General features: G+C 41.0%; 1 protein-coding gene across 10 annotated transcripts in view; it reads right to left on the bottom strand.

Moving 5' to 3' along the window:
• ARHGEF3 (Rho guanine nucleotide exchange factor 3) overlaps nt 1-24,128 on the bottom strand; it is a 284,680-nt gene that overhangs the window by 117,444 nt on the left and 143,108 nt on the right. For all 10 annotated transcript variants that reach the window (XM_070237342.1, XM_070237338.1, XM_023620236.2 and 7 more), the window contains one exon: nt 14,950-15,012. In XM_070237342.1, the coding sequence (XP_070093443.1) occupies nt 14,950-15,012 (63 nt within the window). The remainder of the gene's footprint in view (nt 1-14,949; nt 15,013-24,128) is intronic.

Below are 24,128 nucleotides of genomic sequence, written 5' to 3'. Positions count from 1 at the left end.
GGCTTCTCTCACTTTCAAAGCTTTTATTTCCATTTATTATTTGTTACTATATAAATATATTATGTACACTTGCTATTATATTCTTGTTACTGTGATAATTAATTATTAATTAATTAATGTTCCCTGTTGGACTGTAAGTCACCAGAACCTTGCCTGGCTTGTTCACCATTTTATCCTCTCACCACCAACATAGCGTGAGCGTAGGAGATACTCAATCAATATGAATATGAATGAAAGAATAAATGAGAAAAAGAATAAAAAAATACATGTAAGGTCCTCGGGGACCTTAGAGTCTAGAAACGTCTTCCAAGTCACCTGTACACCAGGAAGCTATTCAACGATCAATGCCACTTATCACAGACTGTTCTAGGAGAGAGGGAAATGACTTGATATCTTTCTTCTCTCAGAAGCATGCTTGCACATCACACAAAATATAATAACATTTCAAAGTCTACTCAGTAAAACGTCATTCTTCTGCCAACAGCATGAGACCTTACATCAAACTTAAGCTCCCAAACTGAACAAAATCTCTGGAGTCGCACTGCCAATTTTGTTCCTTACTGTGGTTTCCCGGGAGCCCATAAATCAAGCCCTTCATTATGTAACACACAGAGATAAACCTCCCCTCATACCATCCCTGTTTTTAGACACATTCTTCATGACTGTCGCCAGCAGCCGGCTCATTCGTCATTTCAGACACTCCTCCGCTTCCCCACGGGGACAGCGTGCACATGGCAGGCCTATTTCCGCAATCTGACGATAATTTAAATTAAATTTCAGCTTCAACTTCTGGTTGTATTACGGAGAGCGAACATCATCAAGGAACACAGCAAAACTTAAAACAGCAATCTGGCAGAGAACATGGTGAGGCAGTGCATGGATTGGCCAGAAAGAAGAATGATTCTGCTATGGCAAAGAGGGCAGAGCAAAACACAGCGGGTTGTCGACAGCTGTGGAAAAGGCATTTCAGAAACATAATTACAAGCAAACTCCCTTTTCTACGTGAAGGCAAAACAACATGAAATATCGAATGTAAAGGAAGACAATTTACAATTTTTTAAAGCCAAAGTGTTTTCAGCTGAACATATTATTCAAATTTGTGAAAACCAAACCATGTTAAGCAGATATTTTCTCTTTTCTATCTCCTCCATGGAATTTAGTTAATCTCTGTGGCTTTAAGGACATTTAGACAGGTGGCTGGTGATGTCCCTGTCATCTGTGAGCGTGGACATCTTGATCAAAGTGCAGTGGCTCTGTTAGCTGTAGGTGAATCATCTGCCTTTTGAGGTATTTGCAAATAAAAAACCCACCTTTCTTCTAAGTTATTAGCATGATTAAGTTGAGTAGACTATCAGGTCCATTTCTCGGTCCATCAGCATCTCTTATTTAGTTTTCCACTGTCTTTGAAGCTTATAGTCAATAAAAGGCATTTTAAACCACAACCTGTTTTACCTTCTCCAAGTAAGATAAGCAAAACACACAAGGTAAAGGGAAGTAAACGTGGTGGGTCAGCATGGCACGAGCCCTGCATCACTTTCCCAGGTGAGGCTCTTGCACCAACCCTGGAGGGTGAGTGGGGAAGAATTCTACCCAGGTCCAGCTGGGAGAAACGGCACATTCTGCTTCCTACAAAGCTGGCTCTTCCCAAAACAGCTCCCTCATTTTCGTCACGGTATTGAGATTGCTCAAGATGCAAGGCACACTCTCATTTCAATGTAATCGACAGAGCACACTCCAGGGTGAGATACGAACGACGTACTGGCAGTCCACTGTTTTTAAATGGCCTAGAATACACTCCTGTCCATTAACTCGGACCAACCAGAGATGAGTGTGACCGACAAATCCTTACACGCTTCTCTCCTTCTCTAACCACACGGAGGGCACCAGGAGCAGTGCTCTGCACTCAGTAAATACCAGTTAGATGGGAAGGAATTGAGACTTCAAAAGGGGGAATGTTTCTCATTTTAACAGAAAATTTCCGTTCCTACCATTAAGCTGAGAGAGTCCTGCAGCACCAGCTGAGTTAGATGTGAAAGCATTGCCATTAACAATCCCACCGCGTCGGTAGAAATCATGTGTACATTCCACAGTGCTTATGTCCTCTTATCTTCAGGCTGATTTATTTTATTAGCTAGTAAAAAGCCTGGCATTATGTTCACTTATCTTGCTTTCTATTCCACAAGGTCTCTGCAGGTAGGCCTTGGTTTTGCCTCTTGTTTTATTGCTTTTCTTCAAAAATGAGGGAACGCAAGTATGTATGTAGAGGAAGACAGACATTCTTAAAACGTTGCCAAGATAAATCCAGTCGGTGTTTACAGTAACCTTCCAAAGACAGCATGAAACATGAACAACGAAGTGGTCATTCATTCATTTATCCAACAAATGTTAATTGGACACACTCTGTGCCAGACACCAACCCAGATGTGAGGAATGTGGCAGAAAAAATAGAAGTTAAATTCTAGTGTGGAGAGATACCAATAAATAAAAGACACATAATGTGGCAGGTGATGATAAATACTATGAAGAAAAAAATAAAGTCAAGTAAGAAGAGTAGGGAGTGCTGGAGGGGGTGGGAGAGTGGAAGTGCTGCTTCACACGGGGCAGAAAAAGCCTGTCTAAGAACATACGAGCAGCTACCTGAAGGAAAATGAGGAAGTCAGTCACATGGGTGTCTAAAAGAGCTTTCCAAAAAAGAGAGAACAGCAAATTGCCAAGGCCCTGCTGTGTGAGCACAGAAGAATAAGAGGAGGGCAAGTGTGGTGGGAATGTAGGGCAAGTGAGAGTGGTAGGTGATGAGGTCCAGAAGGAGCAACAGGACCTGATGGTGCTGGGCCTCAAGGGCCATTCGGAGGACGCGGCAATGCCACAGAGTGAGGAGGGAGACGAGAGACAGCGTGTGAGTTAAGCTTAAAAGAAACCCTCTATCTGCTGTGTTGGGAGCGGACAACAGAGATTTGACAGTAGAAGACAGGAGATCGGGTGGGAGGCCCCAGGAATCATCCAGCCACTATGGAGATGATGGGGGCCTGATAAAGGTGGTCCAACTGGAGAAAGTGATAATAGTGTGTTTCTGGCTCTGTTTAAAGGCGGAGCTGACAGTGATGTTATCAACCAGTCACCCATTGATCATGACTGCTTGGATCTGAATCAATCTTTGCAGAATGAAATCAGCTGAGATATTTTGTTACATACTCCTATTAATTATTATTTACAGAAGTGGCTCATTTAAAAACAAACTTGTTCCCCCTAAAAAGGCACAGCACTTCACAACCCTCTTGTTTTAAGCAACGCATAAACATCATCTTTCTTTTCCCCTTCCTGGTATCATTTATCCTCTATGAGAGTTACTAAATTTACATTTGAAAAGAATCCATTCAACATATCTTGATTGAGAGCTGGATACATACCAGGCACTTTCTTGAGCACCAGAGAAACATTAGTGCCTAAAATAGACAATACCCCATCTATGCTCTGTTCCATGTTCCTGGATTATTTTATAATATCAACAGTAATTAAGTGCTCACTTGTGCCAGGCACTGTGCCACAGCCCTACTTGCAATTATCTTATTGAATCCTTACAACAACTCTATTATCCTTTCCAGCTGAGGACATCATAACACAGAGAAGTTGAACATGCTGTTCCTCACAGGTAGGAAGTGGTGATGCCAGAATTCAAAACACCAGAAGCAGAACTGTTAGCTTCTACCTTCTCCCAGAGTAAAGGTACAGTCCAGAACATGAGTCTCAAGACTTCTATTCTCACTCTTCCTCGGTCCCTTTGGGCAGGACAATTGACTTGTCTGAGCTCCAAGTGCCACATCTACAAAATGAAAAGTATTCAACGAGATAATCTCTAAGGTCCCCCCAGGCATAAAAATCCTAGAGATCTTACTCTGAAACCCAATGCTCTTAGACCCTAATACCCTCACTGTAAGGAGAGCATAGACATAAATCCTACCCACCATATAGTATAATTTCTCAACGTCAGCTTTTGCTGAAAATAAAGTGAAGTGCTTCCCTAACTGAAACTCTGGGTTGACCAGCTAGAAGAAAATAAGTCAATTTCAGGGATACTCCAAGGGAGAAAAATGTTAGCAGCAGAATCTACAGCAAAATTTCTTTCTTTCAAAACCAACCAACAACCTGCAATTACTCCCTTACAGAAAGGTAATACAATCCTGGGTGTTGCTAAGATGTGCCTTCTCTGTGCTTAATTGACTTGTAACAAAATAGAGAGCAATCCCCACTTGTCTGCAGAAGAATGGGTCTTAAATTGTGCTTCCTTCAGTGTCCTTGTGCCTCACACAGGGTCAAGCTCAATAAATACCAGTTGATTGAATTAGTGCATGAATGACTCAATAAATGCACTAAAAGAAATGAACCAATGAACTCATTAATTCCAAAGTCATAAATATTTCCTTAAATAGAACTTATATAGACCTAGCCAGCAAAAGCACCACTTTCCTCTGTTAAATAAAGCGAAAGAAATACTTTAGATTTATTGATTTTAGTCTTTAGTAGAAGATTCTAATTTTAGAAATTGATATTTTAAGGTGTGTGGGAAGTAAAAGAAATCTCATTTATAGAACTATAAGAGGAAAAAAGTCAATCTGCTCAGGAAAGAATCACAATAAACACCATCAGTTTCCTGAAGGATTTCTAAGGAGTTAACCCAAAGCTGGCATTTTGACCACTGAAGATAAGCCCATGATTCAGTTTCAGATGCTTCACTGTCAATACTAGCCATGGACGTTGCTCATAGAGAAACCACCTGCTCATCCTGGGTCGACTCTCTCCATGCAATGCTCCACACACAGCAGTGTAAGTCAGACAGCAGGGTGGAGGAAGACACACAAACCACTAGAATTCTCCTGGACCCTTCATTCTTTTAACATTTTTAAGAAGTTACCCAAGAATTTAAGTACCAGTCAAGCAACGTAAAAAGTTTATGCACAGGAAATGTCAAGGGAAATAGTCAACATACCACCTTTTCTTCACAGAGAAGGAGCATGAGATACAACTGAGAAAAGAAAAAAGAAAAATAGCTTCTGCTCTTGAAACAGGAATATATAACCAGATAAAAGATGAAGCTTGATGTAATTACATAAGTCATTTGGGGGAAAACTCAATTAGCTGGGAACGGAAGCCCAGATGGAACTTCCTAACCAAGACTATTTACATAATTTTCAGGTGGACAGACCCTGACTACATTTTAGAACAAAAATCATAAGCGAAAGTATTTGTGAACAATTATTTTCCAGCGACTTTTTACTACAAATAAATTCAGTCAAAATAGAACTAATGATAAACTACAAAATGTTAAAGGCAGTTGAGACGTGAACTTTATCAATTTAATAAACTTACTTCTTTCAATTCACAACTACAGTTTCATTTCTTTCTTTTTTTTTAAACCATGGAAGGCACGGAATATACTTCTGGATATGTAAGTTAAAAGTTGCAAATCTCTTTATTTAAATGAAGCATACATGATGGAGATAAAATAGCTTTCCCTCTCCGCTCATTTTCACAGCCTATTCTGATCTGCGTTTGATAACAGTTTGGTTTTTATTTGTTTGCTTTTCTTTGATGTCCATAAATAGAAGCAGAAAAAAATAGAACAAGAATCTGAACTACAAAAATAGCAATATAATATTATTCACACTTACATTAAAGCAGCAAGTGTCCACAGGCACTTCTCTGCATCTACCTTACTACTCACTCTGGAGTATGAGGATGATCATTGTTTGTAACTGGGAAATACTGGAAACAACAAAGATGCCTCTCAGTGGAGAAATGCATTAAAATCATGGAGAATCATGTTAAAATAAACTGTGACCCATTTGTTTTATGCAATAATAGGCAGCAGTTAAAACAATGAGACATATCCCTCACTAGGTGAATGGATAAATTTTGGTACATTCACGCAATGAAACATTATTTCAATGATAAAGATAGAGTTCTCAAGCCACAGAAAGACATGGAGTAACTTTAATGGGTATTACTAAGTGAAAGAAGCCAGCCTGAAAAGGCTACATACTGTATGACATTCTGGAAAAGGCAACACTATGGAGACAGTAAAAAGATCAGGGGCTGGGGAGAGGGAAGGATACATAGGCAGAGCACAGAGGATTTTTAGGGCAGTGAAAATACTCTGTAAGATACTATAATGGTGGATACATCATCACACATTTGTCAAAATCTATAGACTGTACAACACAGAGTGAACCCTAATGTAAACTATGATTTTGGGGTAATGATGACATGTTAATGTGGGTACATCAGTTGTCACAAGATACCACCCTTGTGGGGGATGTTTATAGTGGGGAGAGGTTGTGCATGTGTGGGGGCAGAGGGTATATGGAAACTGTACTTTCTGCTCAATTTTGCTAGAACCTAAAACTGCTCTAAAAGATAAAAACAATTTTAAAAAAAGCAAGTTGCAAAGTAAAACAAAAAATGACGTTTATGTCCTTAAAAAGCCACGACAAACTAATTTTATATCTCTATTTATATATATAACTATCTGGAAGGAGACTAAATTGATAACCAGGATTATACCTGAGGAGGTAAGTGGGACCATGGACGGACCAAGGAGCCATTATCTCATTGTTGTTTGATTTTCTAAATGATGGGAATGTATGCAGTGTGGCTTGTGTAATTAAAAATATAATCATTTTTTCTCTTTAAAATATTCACTTTATATTTTATGCTAAAGTATTCAAAAGTAAATTATAGGTATCATGACATTCTATCCCTAAATAATTCATCTCTAAAAAATAAGCATTTTTTTATCCTAAAATTATTTTTCTAATAAGAAAAGATCTTCTACTAAACTATTGGGGTAACTCAAGTCATCTAGTTCAAAAAGCTAAGCTGGTCTCAAAGAAAAACCTAACCACCAAGTGCTTATTGTAAGGTCTTCCTAAAAACATTATCATCGTTATCCCTGTCCCTGACTTTTATATAATGATTTACATTCTCTCCTTTAAAACACTAACAGCCTCATATACCCATAGGTCAAAATCAATTATATTTGTTGTATTTTTGAATTTCAGTCATTTGAATTACTAAAGTAATAGAATACGAGGCCTACAATGACAGATGGAGTATCTTAAACAGAGATTCTTAACCTAGAATCTTCAGACCCTCAGAGTCCATGGATAAAATTCAGGGCATCTGTGAGCTTGGATGGAGAAAAAGACATCTTCAGTTTCACTAACAACTGAAATTTAGCACTTCCTTCCAGTATGAATGGAGGCCACAAATCACAGAAGCATTAGCAGATCTGTGACTCTGTCACGACAGAAATCACTATATTTTCAAATCACAGTGTAGTTGCTGTATTTCAAAATATCATTTACTCCTGTTATCTCAGGGAAGGTATATTAATTCTTAGACTGTTGCCAGATCTTGTTATTTAATGCATTAATTAAGAAGCACATATATGTAACTCTTACCACAAATTTGTTTTTAAATATTTTGATAACTGTATTTCAATATAACTGGGTTTTTTGGTAATTTTATGTATTTTATTTTAAGCACATATAAACAGTCTTTTGGGGTGAAGGGATGTTCTTAGGTTTCACATGATGCCAAATGTTAAGAACCCCTGGAACTCAGTCACCCCTTCCTGTAACTCCATTCTCCCAACATAACCACTATCAACAATGCAGTTTCTGTTCTTCCACGCTTATCCCTGTACATGGACAAATACATATAAATATCTAGGAGCATAATTTATATATTTTGTGTTCTGTAATTGTGTTTTACACTTATATTTTGTGATATATTTATTAGTCTCTATATAATGCAGACATTCATGCTGTTTGCAGCTTTTGGCTATTATAAAAAAATGCTGTAATAAAACTCCTTGTATAAATCTGTTCATATCCTACTTTTTTTTTTTTTAAATTTCATGATCAGTTCTATTTATGGAACATTTGTGTTCCATAATACTCTCAAATTTAACCATAAAGTTGATTTTGTATTATGAAATCAACAGCAACAATAGCTAGTATTTTTTGTGCTTACTATGGGCCAGGTCCTAAATGCCTTACATGAATTAACTCATTTTAATCCTTACAACTCTAAGGCGGGGACACTGTTATGATTTCAGTTTACAGGTCAGGAAACTGAGGTTACAGAGTAGTGTTCAGCCTCTACGCTCACAAAGTTTGTAATTCTGATGACAAATTTGAACAAATAGGTATCGTCGGAGCATGAGAACCCGCATTGAACATGGGCCCCATCGATGTCACTTTGAAGGAGAGTAGTAAACGATGACTGACGCTTTGTCACATCATTAACTTCAGTGTATCTGAAGCTCCTTGGAATTTCTTTGTCACTGTGCTTTTCAAGAGGTGGATCAAAGAGAAAAGATCATAGAGATTATTACAATCCACCACCTAATCAATTACCCAAAGGCAAGATGAAACGTGTTTATGTCAACAATGAGCAAATTTGCCATCAGAGATGGTGGCGTCGGAACAGCCTTGCACTCAGCATAGGCTTTGCACCATCCTAGGCCCAAACGATTTCACCGGCAGAAAGAGCAGATCATAAATCCAAAGCGGAAAAAAACGCCGACAGGTTAAACATGAGCATGCGCTAATGATGACTCAATCTCAGGGGCAGACCTGGTCTCCTCGGCGATAAGAGCATTATTAAAATCTCCCACGTAATTCATCAAGGCCTCATGCTGGCCAGGGCAAGGCTAATCTCCCCAGTTAGCAAGTTCCAGAATAGACCAAGAGAAACAAAACCACAGAAACGTTCTCTTTTTTAATTATCTGGCCTCTGCTGAGCCGAGATAAAACAACCATGCTGCTATTCTGTGTCTGGTTTAACATATCCTAGCAATGAAACATCTCTTAGCTTAATCGACACAGGAAAGCTTCTTCCCTCTTCTACATCCACTCTTGTGCTTTGAGCATCCATGGAATAGGGTTAGTAATCAGAAAACATAGATAATGGAAATTTGGGGATGCACGTCATAAACCTCAAAGGTGGTTTGCCAATAAAACCAGCTAAATATCCTATGCATCATTCAGCACCAGAAACCATGGAGCCAAATGCCTTCCTTTTTTTTTCCTGTCCTGGAGGCAGTGTAGGGAAGCTATGGAACCCAACCACCCTGGGCTTGAATCCACAACAAGCTGGGATTTTGAGCAAATTGCTTCTCTCTCTGAGCCTCAGTTTCCTCACCTGCAAATGGGTATGATAATACCCACGGTCACAGGGCTGTAGTAAGGATTAAATAGATCCCATCCTACCCCTAGTCACGGTCCAGCCACCTGCTCCCGTGGGGAAGCCCCACCACCAGCTACACTATCACCAGCGCCATCCCCGCCAGTCAAGAGAGGGGCCTAGGCCCTGCCAGGGGTGATGGGAGGGGCTCCTATTAAAGAGGGGGTATAAGCAAATGTCCCATATCAAGTCACAGACTCAGCAAGGGATCAGCGATGCAATGGAAAGAGAGATGGGCCAGAGAAACCTGAAAACAATCACTCGCTCTGTGAGTTTCCATACGAGATACCCTACTGCTCTGAACTGTATTTCCACCTCTCACTGCCAGAACAGGTATAAACCTATTGACAAGTTTAAAAACTATTCATTCCCTTTTAGCCAGGAATTTCATATCTTATCCATTTTATCCTACCAATAAAAGATTACACAAAAATATGCTTGGATGCCCATAAGTGTTATTTATAATAGTGAAAAGTTGTAACTTATCTAAATATTCAACAAAGGATTGGTTAAATAAATTTGGTGCATCCATTTGATGAAGTGCTCTATAATTATTAAAAATAACATTCTTGAAGAATATTTTGGGATGTGGTGACATGATCTCAATATAGTAAATGAAAAATACAGGAATAAATTAATATGTGTTCTAATCCCAATGTGCTCACAGAAACTTTAAAAGCTGGTTGAAAATATACATGCTATTTAGGGACACATGTAAGTAGCAAATTTATAGACAGGCAAGGGAGTAACAAATATTAAACTTAGAGCAAGAGATTTGCAGAGGCCTTCAGCTTTGCTATTGAGGGTATATTTCTTTAGTAGCATTGATTGCTACATGGAGTTTTATATTGTCCTTTATGCCACTTTGTATGTCTGCAATATTTCATAGCGAAAAATTTTTAAAGTGTATGTATAATGCCAGGAAGGAAATGCATCAAAATGTAGCTATAGCTTTTAGGTGGCATTATTGACGAATTCTATTGTTCACATTTTACACATTTTTTACAAAGAACACATATCCCTTTTCATCTTTTTGTTTTTATCATTGGAAACTATTTTTATGTGCGCCCCAGAATTTGTTTTGTTTTTTTTAAATCTTGAATGTACATTATTATTTATCAGTTTCTGTATAGACTGCATCGCGCTCACCACCATTTGTTTTCTGAGAAAGGACGTTTGGTGCTAAGCGGTACCCTGCATGGCCTTTCCTGGGGCACCAAGAACCCCAGCTCTTCACTCAGGCATCTCTCACCACTAGAACTAAAAGAGAAAAGTGCTGTGGGGGAAGCAATGTCCCTGAAACCATCCCACTCGTATCCTCTGACATGAGAGGAGATTTGTAGGCGGCTGCTGGGAGCATTCGCCACTTTGCAAATTGTTCTCAAAAGTATAAGGTGCTTTTTTTTTTTTTTCTAGAATAGTTTGCATTCTACTCTGCTAGGAAACAGGGGGCTCAGCCAATGGATTGGGTGAACAGGTGGGAAAAAATAGAGACCAATTATACTATCAACTAGCATGGACTCTCCAGTCACAATTCCTTTCTCAGCATGTGGGGGGAGTGGAGGGTGGGAGAATAATTCTTTAGTGATATGTCGACACGCCTTAAGGCCCTTCAAATTTCCTCTGTAAGAGGAACTCTTAACATAGGGTGTTAGCTGTGCTCCACGGGGCCCATGAAGTCATACACCAATTCTGTAAAATTTTCTCGAGCTCCGTGCTATCACCAGATTCCCAAAAGAGCCCATGACAGGCCCCGTCCCCCCCCCAAACAATTGAGGATCCCTGTCTTGTAAGAATAAACTCTTCTCTTAGCTTATTCACTCCTATTTGGTCTTTAAGCCCAAGTTCAATAGGAGGTCAGAGAAGAGTTTAGTATGAAAACTCCCTTCCAGGTAACTATCAGAATCGTCATCTGAGGCTTTAAAATAAAGGAAGATGTCAGTGGGAATGTTGGATGTTATCATCCCTGAGGAGTTCTATACATACTTTTTAATCAAAGGGGGAAAATTTCATCTGTGTTAACATTTCCCAACTTTATGTTACAGATATATTTCTTTAAAAGGGGTATGTGTGTAGACTTCCACATACACATTAGGTGGGCTCACTGTTTTTTGTTTAGTTTTGTTTTTAAATCCATTAACCAATAAGTATTTAGCAAGAGCCCACTGTGTACACAGCATTGGGTTGTGACGCAATGGAAATTGACCATGATCCCCAAAAGACCCCTGTACCCCCATCTAGCAACTTCTTGTTCAAAGTACACATCTGGTGAATGTCTTTCCATTTATTAAATGGAATCAAAATTGAGAGTTACTAATATTATTTTCCCAAACCCTCGCATCCTCCGCTGTGAGTCATTCATTGGAACCCACCTTTTTTTCAGATACTTTCCACTACACATAGAAACAGCTTCAAAACAACTCTTCAGTAATGCTGCTGGTTAGTTAAGGGACTGTAACTCTATCACCATTTAAAACCCCATTTGAGTAGCCAACAAAGGACATTCATTTATTAGAACAATTAATTCATTGGACTCAGATATTTATTTAGACATTGTTGTCTTTATGGCAAAACATCTTCTGAGTGGCTCCACCCAGCACTTCACTCAACTCAGCTCATCTCCACTGAGTGTCTGCTAGGTGCTGGGCTCTAAAAACTAGTAACACTTCTTGGGGCTGGCCCTGTGGCCGAGCGGTTAAGCTCGTATGCTCCGCTTCGGCGGCCCAGGGTTTCACCGGTTCGGATCCTGGGCGCAGACATGGCACTGCTCATCAAGCCATGCTGAGGTGGCATCCCACGTGCCACAACTAGAAGGACCCACAACTAAAAATATACAACTATGTACCAGGGGGCTTTGGGGAGAAAAAGGAAAGACAAAAAAACAAAAATAAAAAGAAACACAAAAAACTAGTAACACTTCCTCCATGGCCACATCTGCATCTGTCACACATCTTGTCATCTTCATATGACTCTGATTATCAGTAAACCTGCAAAACACCAGTTTTCATGTCCCTTAAAAGCTTCTAGGATTCTTCTAACTTTTACAATTATTTTAATACTATGTGACAATATCTGGAGGAAACTCTGCCCGGGATCTGGAATCTGTTTGCCAAGATTCAGGAAAAACGTCAGGCAAATCAGAAAGGAGCTGGCCATAGCTGAATCCCTAAGCATAAAGGTAGATTTCTTTTCCATAAAAGTCTCTTTACTGTGACAAAACATGAAACAAGATAGTTAAAAAAGAGAGAGAAGGAGAAATATCTTCCACAGCCGCACAAGGAGAAAAGACACCAAATTACTCATTATATGAGACTTAAGTGACCTTGATGAGCAGGCAAGGTCATCAATGCCAATCAACACAAAAACCAAATCACAACTCATAATTGCAAATTAATCCTTTCATGTAAGAGAGCTTAGTGGTTCTTCAATAAAAAAAGCTTCTAGAGACATGCTTTCCTGAAAAATAGATATAGTTGAGGAAAAATGATGAGGCATGATCTTAGAAACAACCTAGATTAAAGTCTTGCCTAAATCACTACACCTCCCTGGGCTTCTACTTCTTCATTTTCAAAGTGAGGGGATCAGAATATACTATGGCTATGGGCTCTTTAAATTCTGAAAGTCAATGATTCTAACAATTTCCACAAAATTGAAAACATTCAAACACAAAAAACTTGTTACTGATAACGGAAGTTCCATAGACTTCACTTGTCAATAACGAAACATTTAGTAAGTAAAGTAAAACCCAGAAGAACATCATCTTTTTGCCCTGTTACCATGGCAACTTAGTAAACTGGTCCAACTCCATCCATCTGATGGTCTAAAGACTGGAACAAACACCATATGGTGAAATAAAGATGCGCCAGTATGTTAATTAGATGCCAGCTCAGGCTCATTCCATCATGGCTCTTTGCATCATAGAAAACTCTACAGTAATTAAAAATAACTAAAAAACCATTGTTTTCACTGGTATATAAATGTCATCAGGGCCCAGCCTGGTGGTTAAGTGGTTAAGTTCACACACTCCACTTTGGTGGCCCAGGGTTTGCATGTTCGGATCCGGGGCATGGACCTAGCACTACTTGTCAAGGTTTGCTGTGGCGGCATCCTACATAAAGGAGAGGAAGATTAGCACAGACATTAGCTCAGTGACAATCTTCCTCAAGCAAAAAGAGGAAGATTGGCAACGGATGTTAGCTCAGGGCCAATCTTCCTAATAAATTAAATAAGTAAGTAAATAAATAAATAAAGTCATCAGATGAGAACTCAATAATCCGTGTTCAAATTTCAAATTTTCGCAATGGTTTTAAAAGACTTGATCTCAAACCTCTTTTTTTTTTTTTTTTTTTTTTTTAACAACTGAGGAAACTGAAGTCCAGAGAGGGAAACTGACTTGTCCAAGGTTACATCATTAGTTATAGCCAGAGCCAGGACCACAAGCCAGTTCTTAATTCTTAGCATAGAAGCTTTCTTATCTCACAATGGCTTTTGTGGTCTCTGTAGAGGAGAAAGACCAGGGCCTAAGGTTACACGGATCTACCATGCACAGTGATTAAACTCCAAGGAAGTGCAAATGATGAACAGTCATGGGGACCCAGGGAGAGCCTGAATCCCCATCCACAGCCCCCAGATAATGAGGGCATCGGAGGCCCAGGCAGCCTTCCCAGTTCTATCAGTGGGGAGACAAGTAGGCCAGGTGAAGAAAGCTGCTGAAATTAAGCATCCAGGACACAGCCTGAAAAATCCAAGAAGCTTTTTACCTCTGTCCTCACCAGCACTCAACAACCACATTATTTAAACATCTTTTGCAAACCTCTGCTTTTAAAGGAAAACACAATGAGGCTCGCATTTGGTAGAAGCCTAATACCTACCAGGCAATGCACTTGGTACTCTCACTTTTACTGTTTTATGTGATACTCACAACAGTTCTGTTAGATTAAGTCTTTTTTTTTTTTTTTAAGATTTTATTTATTTATTTATTTTTCCTTCTTCTCCCCAAAGCCCCCCAGTTTATAGTATATTTTAGTTGTGGGTCCTTGTAGTTGTGGCATGTGGGATGCCAGCTCAGCATGGCCTGATGAGCAATGCTAGGTCCACGCCCAGGATCCGAACCGGCAAAACCCTGGGCCGCCGGAGCAGAGCATGTGAACTTAACCACTTTGCCACAGGGCCGGCCTCTAGGTCAAGTCTTTTCATCCCTATTTTCCAGATGAGGAAATAGACGTGAGGAAAGGTGTCACACATATGATGAGTGTAGAATCTTAATTCAAACTAAGATCTTATTGAATCCAAAGCCACTCAGTCCACCACACTGCTGGAGACTTCTTCTGGCCTTTGGACCACCCAGCTTCCTGAGATGGGCCCACTCAAAGGGGCACATGCATCCGGTCCATCTTCTGGAACTAGCCTCTAAAAAAGCACTGCAGCATTTATCTACATTCCACCCAGATGCACTGAGTTCATGATTCGTTTCATGAAAGAAAAGACACAGGCGATAAACAACTTGACTTGGAAGTTTAAGTTGGCCACACAGCTTTCTCCAGTAAAATGAAATGTTTCTTTCAAAAAGAGCTGTACCCAAAGTCACAGCTTCCACAGTCAGAGCCTGAAGCCCACTTAAAGTACACGGCATATTAATAAATACATTCAGGGATGAGAGATGCTCTCACAGTGGGGGTGGTGGGTAGGAAGGATTACACTTACACTTATGTCGAGACTACAAAGGCTAACAGCATCTTCATCTTGGGCACTCTGCTTCCGTTTTCGCTGCAAAACAAACAAACAAAGTTCAAATGTAAACAGGGATTATGGCTTTGATTAAGGAAAGAAAAAAAGCAATCAAATAGCACACGCAATCCTCGTCATTTCTACCATGTTACTCAAACCTTTAACCAAGCTACGTAAATGAACAGTTCTAAGAAAGCCTAAGAAATCATGGGGAACCATCAATTATCTAGGATAATTGGTTTATGTTATTATTCTTATTCATGCTGCTACAATTTGTTTCTCTTTTTATTTCCTTTTTTCCTAAATGTCTCCATATATCAAGGCTTAGAAATTTAGATACTAAGTTCAGACTCTAACTTGGAAGAAGAAACTAGACTGGAAAGAAAATCTAATTCACTCAAAGATATTCCATTTTTAGAGCTGCTTTGTACTTGGATAATTTAAATTTGTTCTAAACCTCGTCCAGGGTCCTGAAGCAATCACAGAACCAGAATGCTGGAAAAAAACCTTAGGTATCTTCTCTAACCTTCCTATTTTATAGCCATAAACACCGAGATTCAGAAAAGCCATTACTTGAACCGAAGAAAATTCTGTTTGAAATAAACTTATGACCAAAGTCTAAGAGGTAAGATTGGAAAAATATCCTCTTTATAAAAAGAAAAGAAATTCTATCTACAAACCACAATAAAGCTTACTAAAGATTCATCAGCTCTCTTCTGCATTCCAGCTCAACCAACCAGGCAAGTAGTTCTGGAGTCCCTAATTTGTAACTTGCTAAGTCTCCAGATCCAACTTGGAAGAAAGCTACCAAAGGACCGGAATCACTGGCATGAGGTTACAGTGGAGTCCAGAGACATCTGCAGTCTTCAAGCCCTGAAGAAATTCACTTCCTCCTCCTCTTTGAGACCCTGTGTGTGAACACAGGCAGAGATTGGAAAGCAACCAGGGCTGTCCTCGTCTGTCTTACTAAACTGTTCTATTATTTCTTCACTTCAAGTCAGCAAAGATTTGTTGAGCATCTACTATGTGTCAGGCTCTGTGTTTGCTCCCGGGATGCAAAGATCAGTAACTCCCACGGTTAAGGAATTCACATTCATGTAGGAGAGACAGACTCTAATATGACCAACTATAATGCAGTAAGATCCAAACATCCTAGGGAAAGTCACTTCACTTCTCTGAGTTACCCTTCCTCAACTCTAAGGTCAGGGCGATGACATTAGCCTCTAGTCTCAAAGATGGAGTAATAAATATGGTAAATGCTGGGGGCTGGTCTCATGGCCAGGTGGTTAAGATGGCATGCTCCGCTTCGGCAGCCCAGGGTTTGCCAGTTCAGATCCTGGCTGCGGACTTGCATGCCGCTCATCAAACCATGCTGTGGCGGCATCCCACATAGAAGAACTATAATGACTTACAACTAGGATATACAACTATGTACTGGGGCTTTGGGGAGAAAAAAAAGAGAAAGATTGGCAACAGATGTCAGCTCAGGGCCAATCTTCCTCGCCAAAAACAGCTTAAAAATAAATAAATAAATATAGTAATGCATTTTAGAGCATAGCCTGATACACAGTAGGTGCTCAAAATGTGGGATGGAGGACTCTAGAAACATAGTGAGGGAGTAATTAATTTGCTCTTGGCGGACATTGGAAAGGTTTTCTCAGAGGAGGAGGCATTCAAATAAGTCTGAAGGATGAATAAGAGTTTGCCAGACAAAGATAGGGGTAGGAGGATTGGGGCCTCTTTTTCCAAAGCCAGCTGCCTAGATAATTAAAACCCAAAGGTAAATGTGGTTCTATCCAGAGAATGGAGTTCTAGGTCCTATATATTATTCCACTTGAGCAGTAGAATGATTTAGAGATCCAATGCCAGGAGCCGTTTTTAAGAATGCTAAATCAGCCATTCTGGAATGGTGCCCAGGAATCTGCATTAACAAGCTCACCAAGCGATTTTTAGGGAGTCAAATATTCCACTCAGGGTCTTTGAGAGGAGCCTTGAGAAGATGCTGATAGCCCCTATTATGCACACTTGCCATTTTTGAGGATGCTTCCTATTTATACAGGGATCAGACCTTTATTGACTCATCATCCAGTTATAATTAAAAGCAGAACTGTGGTGTCGGTGAGCCAATTCACTGGCTTATATTTACTTATAAGGTGACTTTTTGAGGCAAGTAGGACAAGGGGTAGTTCTCATTCTATGGGTAAATAAACTGAGGTCAGGGGAGATAAGCTATTTGCTCAAAGTTACATGGCTACAGTGTAACACTCTGAACCCAGGATTCTAATTCCTAGGGCAAAATCCTTCACATACACCATTTAAAGCATGTTTAGAAAATAGGTTACGACTCATTTGTCATCCGGAATGTCTGGTAGCGTCCGCCTGGAGCACTGGACAGAGGATTAAACAGCACAGCAAATGGGAGAATGCTGCGATCAATCAGCAACAATGTGCTGGGGTGTGAGAGTGAGAAGGCCCACATCAGCGTCCTGCTGCCCTGGGTAACCCATGTCCTTCCTGAGTCTGGCTTCTCTTGCCTTGAGCAGCTACAGTACTATACCTGGGATCTTGGGAAATGCCATGAGGGGGCTGAGGCTCTGGGATGTTAACTGTCAAGTGGAAATAATGCCGACCAGGTCAGGCTGTTGTGAGGATATGTGTATGGCACCTGGAATGAGGCCTGGCACACAGTAGGGGCACAATAAATGGCAGCTCCTGTTACATATCACCCAAACTATAAGCTACACAGATGTATGCTGCTACCTGGTGTGGTCAGATTATAGAATTTTATGGGGCTCCAGTTCCATTCCGAGGGCTCAACGATTTTGTCAACACGACACAGTAATAGTAGACTGTTACCCCAAGAAGCCCACACTGGTGAGGGAGAGAGGATAATAAGAGCTCTTTTTCCCACAGGCATGCAGCCCTCTCCAAACCAACTGAACATACTACCCAGTGCTCGAACGCAGCCTCCAAAGCGCCCCTAACCCCAGATGCTTCTGTGTGCCCCAAGTGTCAAATCCAGAAGACAAATGTCCTCTAGTGGCCTTTGTAATTAAACCATGGCCAATTAATCTGGGATAGAATGATCTCCTTAAGAAACCCACACATTTTACAAAATAAAAGCTGCATGGATTACTGAAGTGGATTTTCTTTTGAATTTCCATTACATGAGATGGTGACTGACCCCTGCCAGCCACAGAGAAGGAGCCTGAAGTTTAAACTCTGGGCCTGAAGCAAAAGTTTCACAAAGCATCGCTTAGCCATTTGTTCATTTGCTCTACGTTCACTGAGCGCTTCTGATGTGCAAAGCCCTGCTCTGGGTCCTGGGATACAGCAGTGAGTGGGCCAGGCGTGCTCCCTGCCCATAATCGGGAGTAAAATGAAAACAAAATAATTACAGATTGTGATCTCTGCTGTGAATGAGTCAGAGACTAGCAGGGGAGACCCATTTTAGAGAGATTTTTCTTCTTGTTTTCTGTTTTTTGGTTGACTTTCTCAGGAGATATAAACCCACGAAGGCAGGACTTGGTCTGTCATGGTCATATTCCCAGAACCTGGTGCAGTACCTCGTGCATGACTGATTACCCCCCAGAACAGGATTTCTTGATTTTTTTGTTGATGCCCTTGGTCCTGGCTCCTTTGAGAAGCTTGTCCTCTTCACCAATGACCCAACTCCCGGAGGGGCACAGGTGGAGGGAGTGGAGGGAAGCAGAGGGCAGGACACTATACACTGTATCATTTATAACTCCACTAAAGTGGATTAATAATGATAATAATCAGACTGATGATAATGGCAGCTTTAGCCTATTAAACACTCACTACATGTCAATCACAAAGCTAAATCCTTATTTGCATGATCTTATTTGATCCTCACAGGGACCCCATGAGGTAGGTGGGAACAAGTATTATCTCCATTTTAAGAGGAGAAGACAGAGGCTCAGAGAGGGGCAGCGACTTGCCCAAAATTCTATAATTAGCAAGTGACAGAGCCTGGATTGGAACCCAGATCTGTCTGGCTCCAAGCTATGTGCTTCTCTACTGTGCTGTCCTGCCCAGAGTCTGGCGGGGCACATCACAGTTGCAGAGAAGGTCTAAGAAAGTGTTGAGCATGAGGAATTCAGGAGGAAACACCTTTATACTTTATTCTAATAGAGAACTGGCCTTGAAGACAGTATGTCTGTCTAGACTAGATAATATTTTGCGGTCCTTTCTAGTTTTAAAAGTTATCACTGCCTGCTATCAGGTAGGCTAGGGAATGAGAGATTTTACTCCCTCTGTGCATCAGAAATCATGGACAGGTTACCCAGGGGGAACTGCCTGCATTTACATACTTGGTCTCACAGCCAATTTGAGGACCCACCCTGGTACTCTTGTCAAATATACTGAAGCAAATGCACAGTCCACTTCCCCTTCAACCATGAAAACGAAGCATCTTGGGTGAACCCAATAACTATGCCTTAGTCTATGCTCTCTCACTTAAGCATACAACTTTAAACCCCAGTACCCTGTGCTGAGCAGTAGGTCAATGAATAATTTCTGAATGAGTGACTAAAAGAAAGAATGAATAAAGGAGGCCAGTGTTCTTGAAGTGAACCCTTCCCTTCTGCTAACCACCTGGCTGCCAAAATTAAATCAAAACCTCAAAAGCAAAGATCACTGAAGGCTGAAATTTTTCAACCTCAAACTTCCTTGGAGGTTCAAAACCTGCAAATTCAAGCTAAAATTCTTTTTGTCTTTTCTTCTTTTTGCTGAGGAAGATTCGCCCTGCACTAACATCTGTTGCCAATCTTCCTCTATTTTGTATGTGGGTCTCTGCTACAGGAGGGCCATGAGTGGTGTAGGTCTGCACCCAGGAACTGAACCCAGGCCGCCAAAGCAGAGTGCACTGAACTCAACCACTAGGCCACCAGGGCTGCCCCAAGCTGAGTGTCTTGCTTTTCAAATAAGAAAGAGCTTTTCCCTTACCAGCAGGGGCATTTATTTTCCTTAATATACACAGATGTGTTAAAAGAAATCACGGCCATTCAGACACTGGTCCAAGTGGGACACTGGTGACTTTCATTCCTCCTAGGAGAAGGAAAGTCAGATGTGTTCAAGGGTGAGGCTCATCCATGACCAGGGCATCTATCCACGCACTACCCTGAGCAACAGCATGGCGACTCAGCCTCTGTGCTCTAGGAGCAAGGAAACCAAGGTTGATAACAACTCAATTGAAAGGAAACAGCCAGCTAAACCAAACCATAAATGAACTTGATGGGCACCTGAACCCTTTGACTGAACACCTAGGTGCCTATCTGGGGTGGGGAGGAAAGGCAGTTACAGAGGGGAATTTCTGGGAACAAAAGGCCTGAGTGTACCGTCTGATTCCTTAGCCCTGCAGGTTACCTATTTAATGAAGGCACTTTCTGGAAACGCTTAGGTGCTGGAAAAACCCTCTCATGCTTCCAAATTGAAAAACAACTATCAGGTCCCTTTCTTAATTTGCAACAGAGCAAAGTCTTTTGTGTACTTGGATGTGAGGTCTAAGGGAGCTACAGGTATCTCTGGATGGGTCAGGCGGACTCTGTCTGAGACTCGTTACTGTGACACCACCCCGCTATCTCCACCCTAAGCCTTCACTTGTCTTTCTTTTGACCCACTTTCACGATGCATCATTGTTCCCTGAGCCTACTCTGGGGCTATCTCCTTTTAGGCTTGACCACCTTCTGAAAGCATGAGGCCGACATCTAAATCTCATCCGTAAACGGTCCATGAACAACTGCTTTTTCTGTTGCTCTGGGTGAGGCTGTCTCTGAAGAGCACTGACCCTATCCTCAGCTGATTGATTTTCAGAACATCTGGCCCTGTTCCCAGCCTGAAAATCTTACCCTTACTGGGCTCAGCTTCTACTCTCTCTGGAGGTAAATCGTGGGATCCTTTGAGTCTTAGAATCAAAGGAGAATCACCAGGTGCCTTTCAAGACACAAGTGGAGGGAAGTGAATACCTGAACTGGGCACTTGCGGTGAGCCAAGCACTGTGCTCACAGTTTAAAGGACTGTTCCGTTTAAGCTTCTCCTTAACCCAGTTAAGTCAGTATTGTTGTGTTCATTTTACAGAGAGGGAACTGAAGCTCAGGGAGGCTTTAGTGATTTGCTCAGGGTCACAAAATTAGTAAATGCTAGAGAGGGGATTTTTCCGTAGACCAGCCTGATTCCCAAACCGTTGATCTTCCTGCCATACAATGCTGTTTTTCTTCTCATATTATTTAAAGACAACTATGTGTTTTATTGAAATTCATATATAACAATAATATAAAATAAATTTAAATATTTAAAACAATATGTGTTGGGGGCTGGCCCCGTGGCCGAGTGGTTAAGTTCGTGCGCTCCGCTGCAGGCGGCCCAGTGCTTCGTTGGTTCGAATCCTGGGCGTGGACATGGCACTGCTTGTCAAGCCACGCTGAGGCAGTGTCCCACATGCCACAACTAGAAGGACCTACAACGAAGAATATACAACTATGTACTGGGGGGCTTTGGGGAGAAAAAGGAAAAAATAAAACCTTTAAAAAAAAAAACAATATATGTCTTTAAAACAATATAAAAAGGCTCACAAGGCATTTACCTATATACCTCAAGGAAATTAAAAGCATAATGAGACAGACTTGAGTTCAAAATCCAGCTCTACCATTTGCTACTTGATGTGACCTTGGGCAAGTTACTTCTTTATCCCTTCATTCACTCAACAATTATTTATTGAGGATCTACTACAGGCCAGGCAGATTCTAGGTGTGTGGGATATCTAAGTGTCTATACAACACTTCTACAAGCTTTGATTTCTCCATCATAGGATTATTTCAAGGATTAAAGGAGATAAATATTTAGAACAGGGCCAGGCATATGGCAAGAGATAAGAAAAGGTAATTATTATTGCTACTGTGGTTATAATTACTGTTACTACTGCTGTCACTGCTGTTTTGTTGTTAGTCCACATTGAGGCAGGCAGGGTGGGCATTAGAGATGGGGGATCCTGCAGGATGATGGATTAGAGAGCTGGGGTGCAGCCTGACCCTCCTCTAACTACCCACGTCACACGGGGTTGCAAATGGACGCTCTCAGGATACCTTCAGTCACGTTTACAGTGTGTTGCTCCCACTCCTTTCAGAGAGACAGGGCAAACGCAAGTCCTGACTTAATTTTAAATGGCTGAGATTGAATTGATTAGTGTCAGAACAGCCTTGTTATTTAATCACAAGGCTTTTCTATTTAATAACCAAGTGACCAGAGCAGCAAAAATGCCCTGATGGAGAGAGTACAGCTCCTGACTTGACAGCAAATGGCCCCTGATTAGTCATTTACAATTATTAAATTCAAACCAGATCTCGAACCTTTTTGATTTATCTCTCTGCTGGCAAACAGCTTTGGTGGTTTCAGAGGCTTTGATGCCTCGCCTTTCATCTGCACCTTCTTTGGGGAGAGATTAGCAAAAGGATTTTGTGTTCTTGTACTTGCCCTGAGCGGGAACTCGACGCACTAAATTCACGTTTGAGCAGGGAAAGGATCCACATTTCGTTTCTCTCTTGTCTGAAGCTTCAGGGGTGAGCAAGAGAATTGAGGGACCCTCTCAATTCCATTTCTAATACACCACTGTTTTTTTCTTCTCCTTATTTTTAAAATGTCCTCCCTCTTTTGCAGTATCCAAGAACCCTGATCTTTTTTCTAGACTCTTCAATGTACTCACGGGTAGAGAACCTGGAAACCATGGTGCTCTCTGCACTATGGGTAGATAAACTTTAATTAACATAATATGCGATTTTGTGCTCAGATGGCATTAACAGTAGTTTGACGATGCTAGGTGGGCTCTAAGGTTAGACTTAGTGGGCTCACATCCTACTTATGACATTTGTTTTGGGGGAACCTTAAGTATATCACTTCACCTCTCTGAACCTCAGTTTCCTCATCTATAAAATGGGGATACTAAGGTTATTGTGAGAGTTAAACAGATCAAGCGCGTAAAGGGCTCAGTGCAATGCCTGGCACACAGTGACTGCCACAGAATACCTGCCCTTTAGCTTGTTTGGAAGCAGAGATAAGATCACCTTGGCCAAGGAAAGGTCTTCCTCTCCCGTGGGAAGGAAAAAAAGTTCCAGCAGGCAAGTGGGAGGAGGAGAGGCCCAGCCAGCCCGTCAGTGCCACCACCAGCCCTATAACCAACCAGCAGCCAAAGTCACTGTCACTCCACAAGCAATTACAGACCACTTTTTCCTCCAAAACACTCCAGAACAGAGGAAGAGGGGAGAAGACAGAAACTTGTCTGTCCAGGGCAGAGGGCTGGCAAGAATATTTTCCAGAAAAGACTGTTTCAGAAAAACTCCATTTGGGACACTAAGCTAAGGTGGGATAAGAGTTCATAGTCACAAATTTTAGACAACAAGATGTGACAAGAAGCCCAAAATCAAATTAACCATGGTGCTTTTTTTCTAGGCCTTCTAAAAATTTCTATAATTATTTTATATTTTTTCTACTGGATCTTAAGGTAATTGGATTAATCACAATCCCTAGTTTCTAACACTCTATTATCACTAGTGCTTCCCTGGCCCTCTTTCGTTTGTTTATTCACTTATTTTTAACAATATAATGAACTCCCATTTATTAAAATTGTTCCATAGGGAATGGTTCGAAGCCCTTACCAACAAAAATAATACCCATCTAGTTTCAAGCATGTCCAAATAATTGCTTAATTTCTAGAGAATTACTTCACGTAACCAATCAACTTAGATGGTCCAATTGCCTAATTCAGATTCAAACGTGCTTATCATCCACGATAATATTCGGAACCTGATCTTACAAGGAGAGTTCTCAGTTCTCATTCATGTTTGACTGTGATACTGCCTTTTTCTATCTAGAAAGACCCCAGTGCTGATAACGCCTTATCAGCCACAGCACCCCATGCATTCCTGACCACTTCCCCAAATGCCAACAGGCAGGCATTTAGCTATAGGGAGAGCAAGGATTCCTTTCGGCCACTGGTCTCTGGACCATCAACCCCTGGGGGCAACTTGCCACACAAAGCAGAGGTGAAGCACGCTGGAGAAATGGGCTGCACCTGCTAAGCCACTCCATCCTAACGACTCATCAGGACATTCCTTTAAACAAAGAAAAGTTTCCCTGGCAGAACT

This window comes from Equus caballus, chromosome 16, assembly GCF_041296265.1.
Source record: "Equus caballus isolate H_3958 breed thoroughbred chromosome 16, TB-T2T, whole genome shotgun sequence".
Classification (NCBI taxonomy): domain Eukaryota; kingdom Metazoa; phylum Chordata; class Mammalia; order Perissodactyla; family Equidae; genus Equus; species Equus caballus.
The sequence above is the reverse complement of the archived record's forward strand: the minus strand, read 5'-3'. Positions and strand labels throughout refer to the sequence as shown.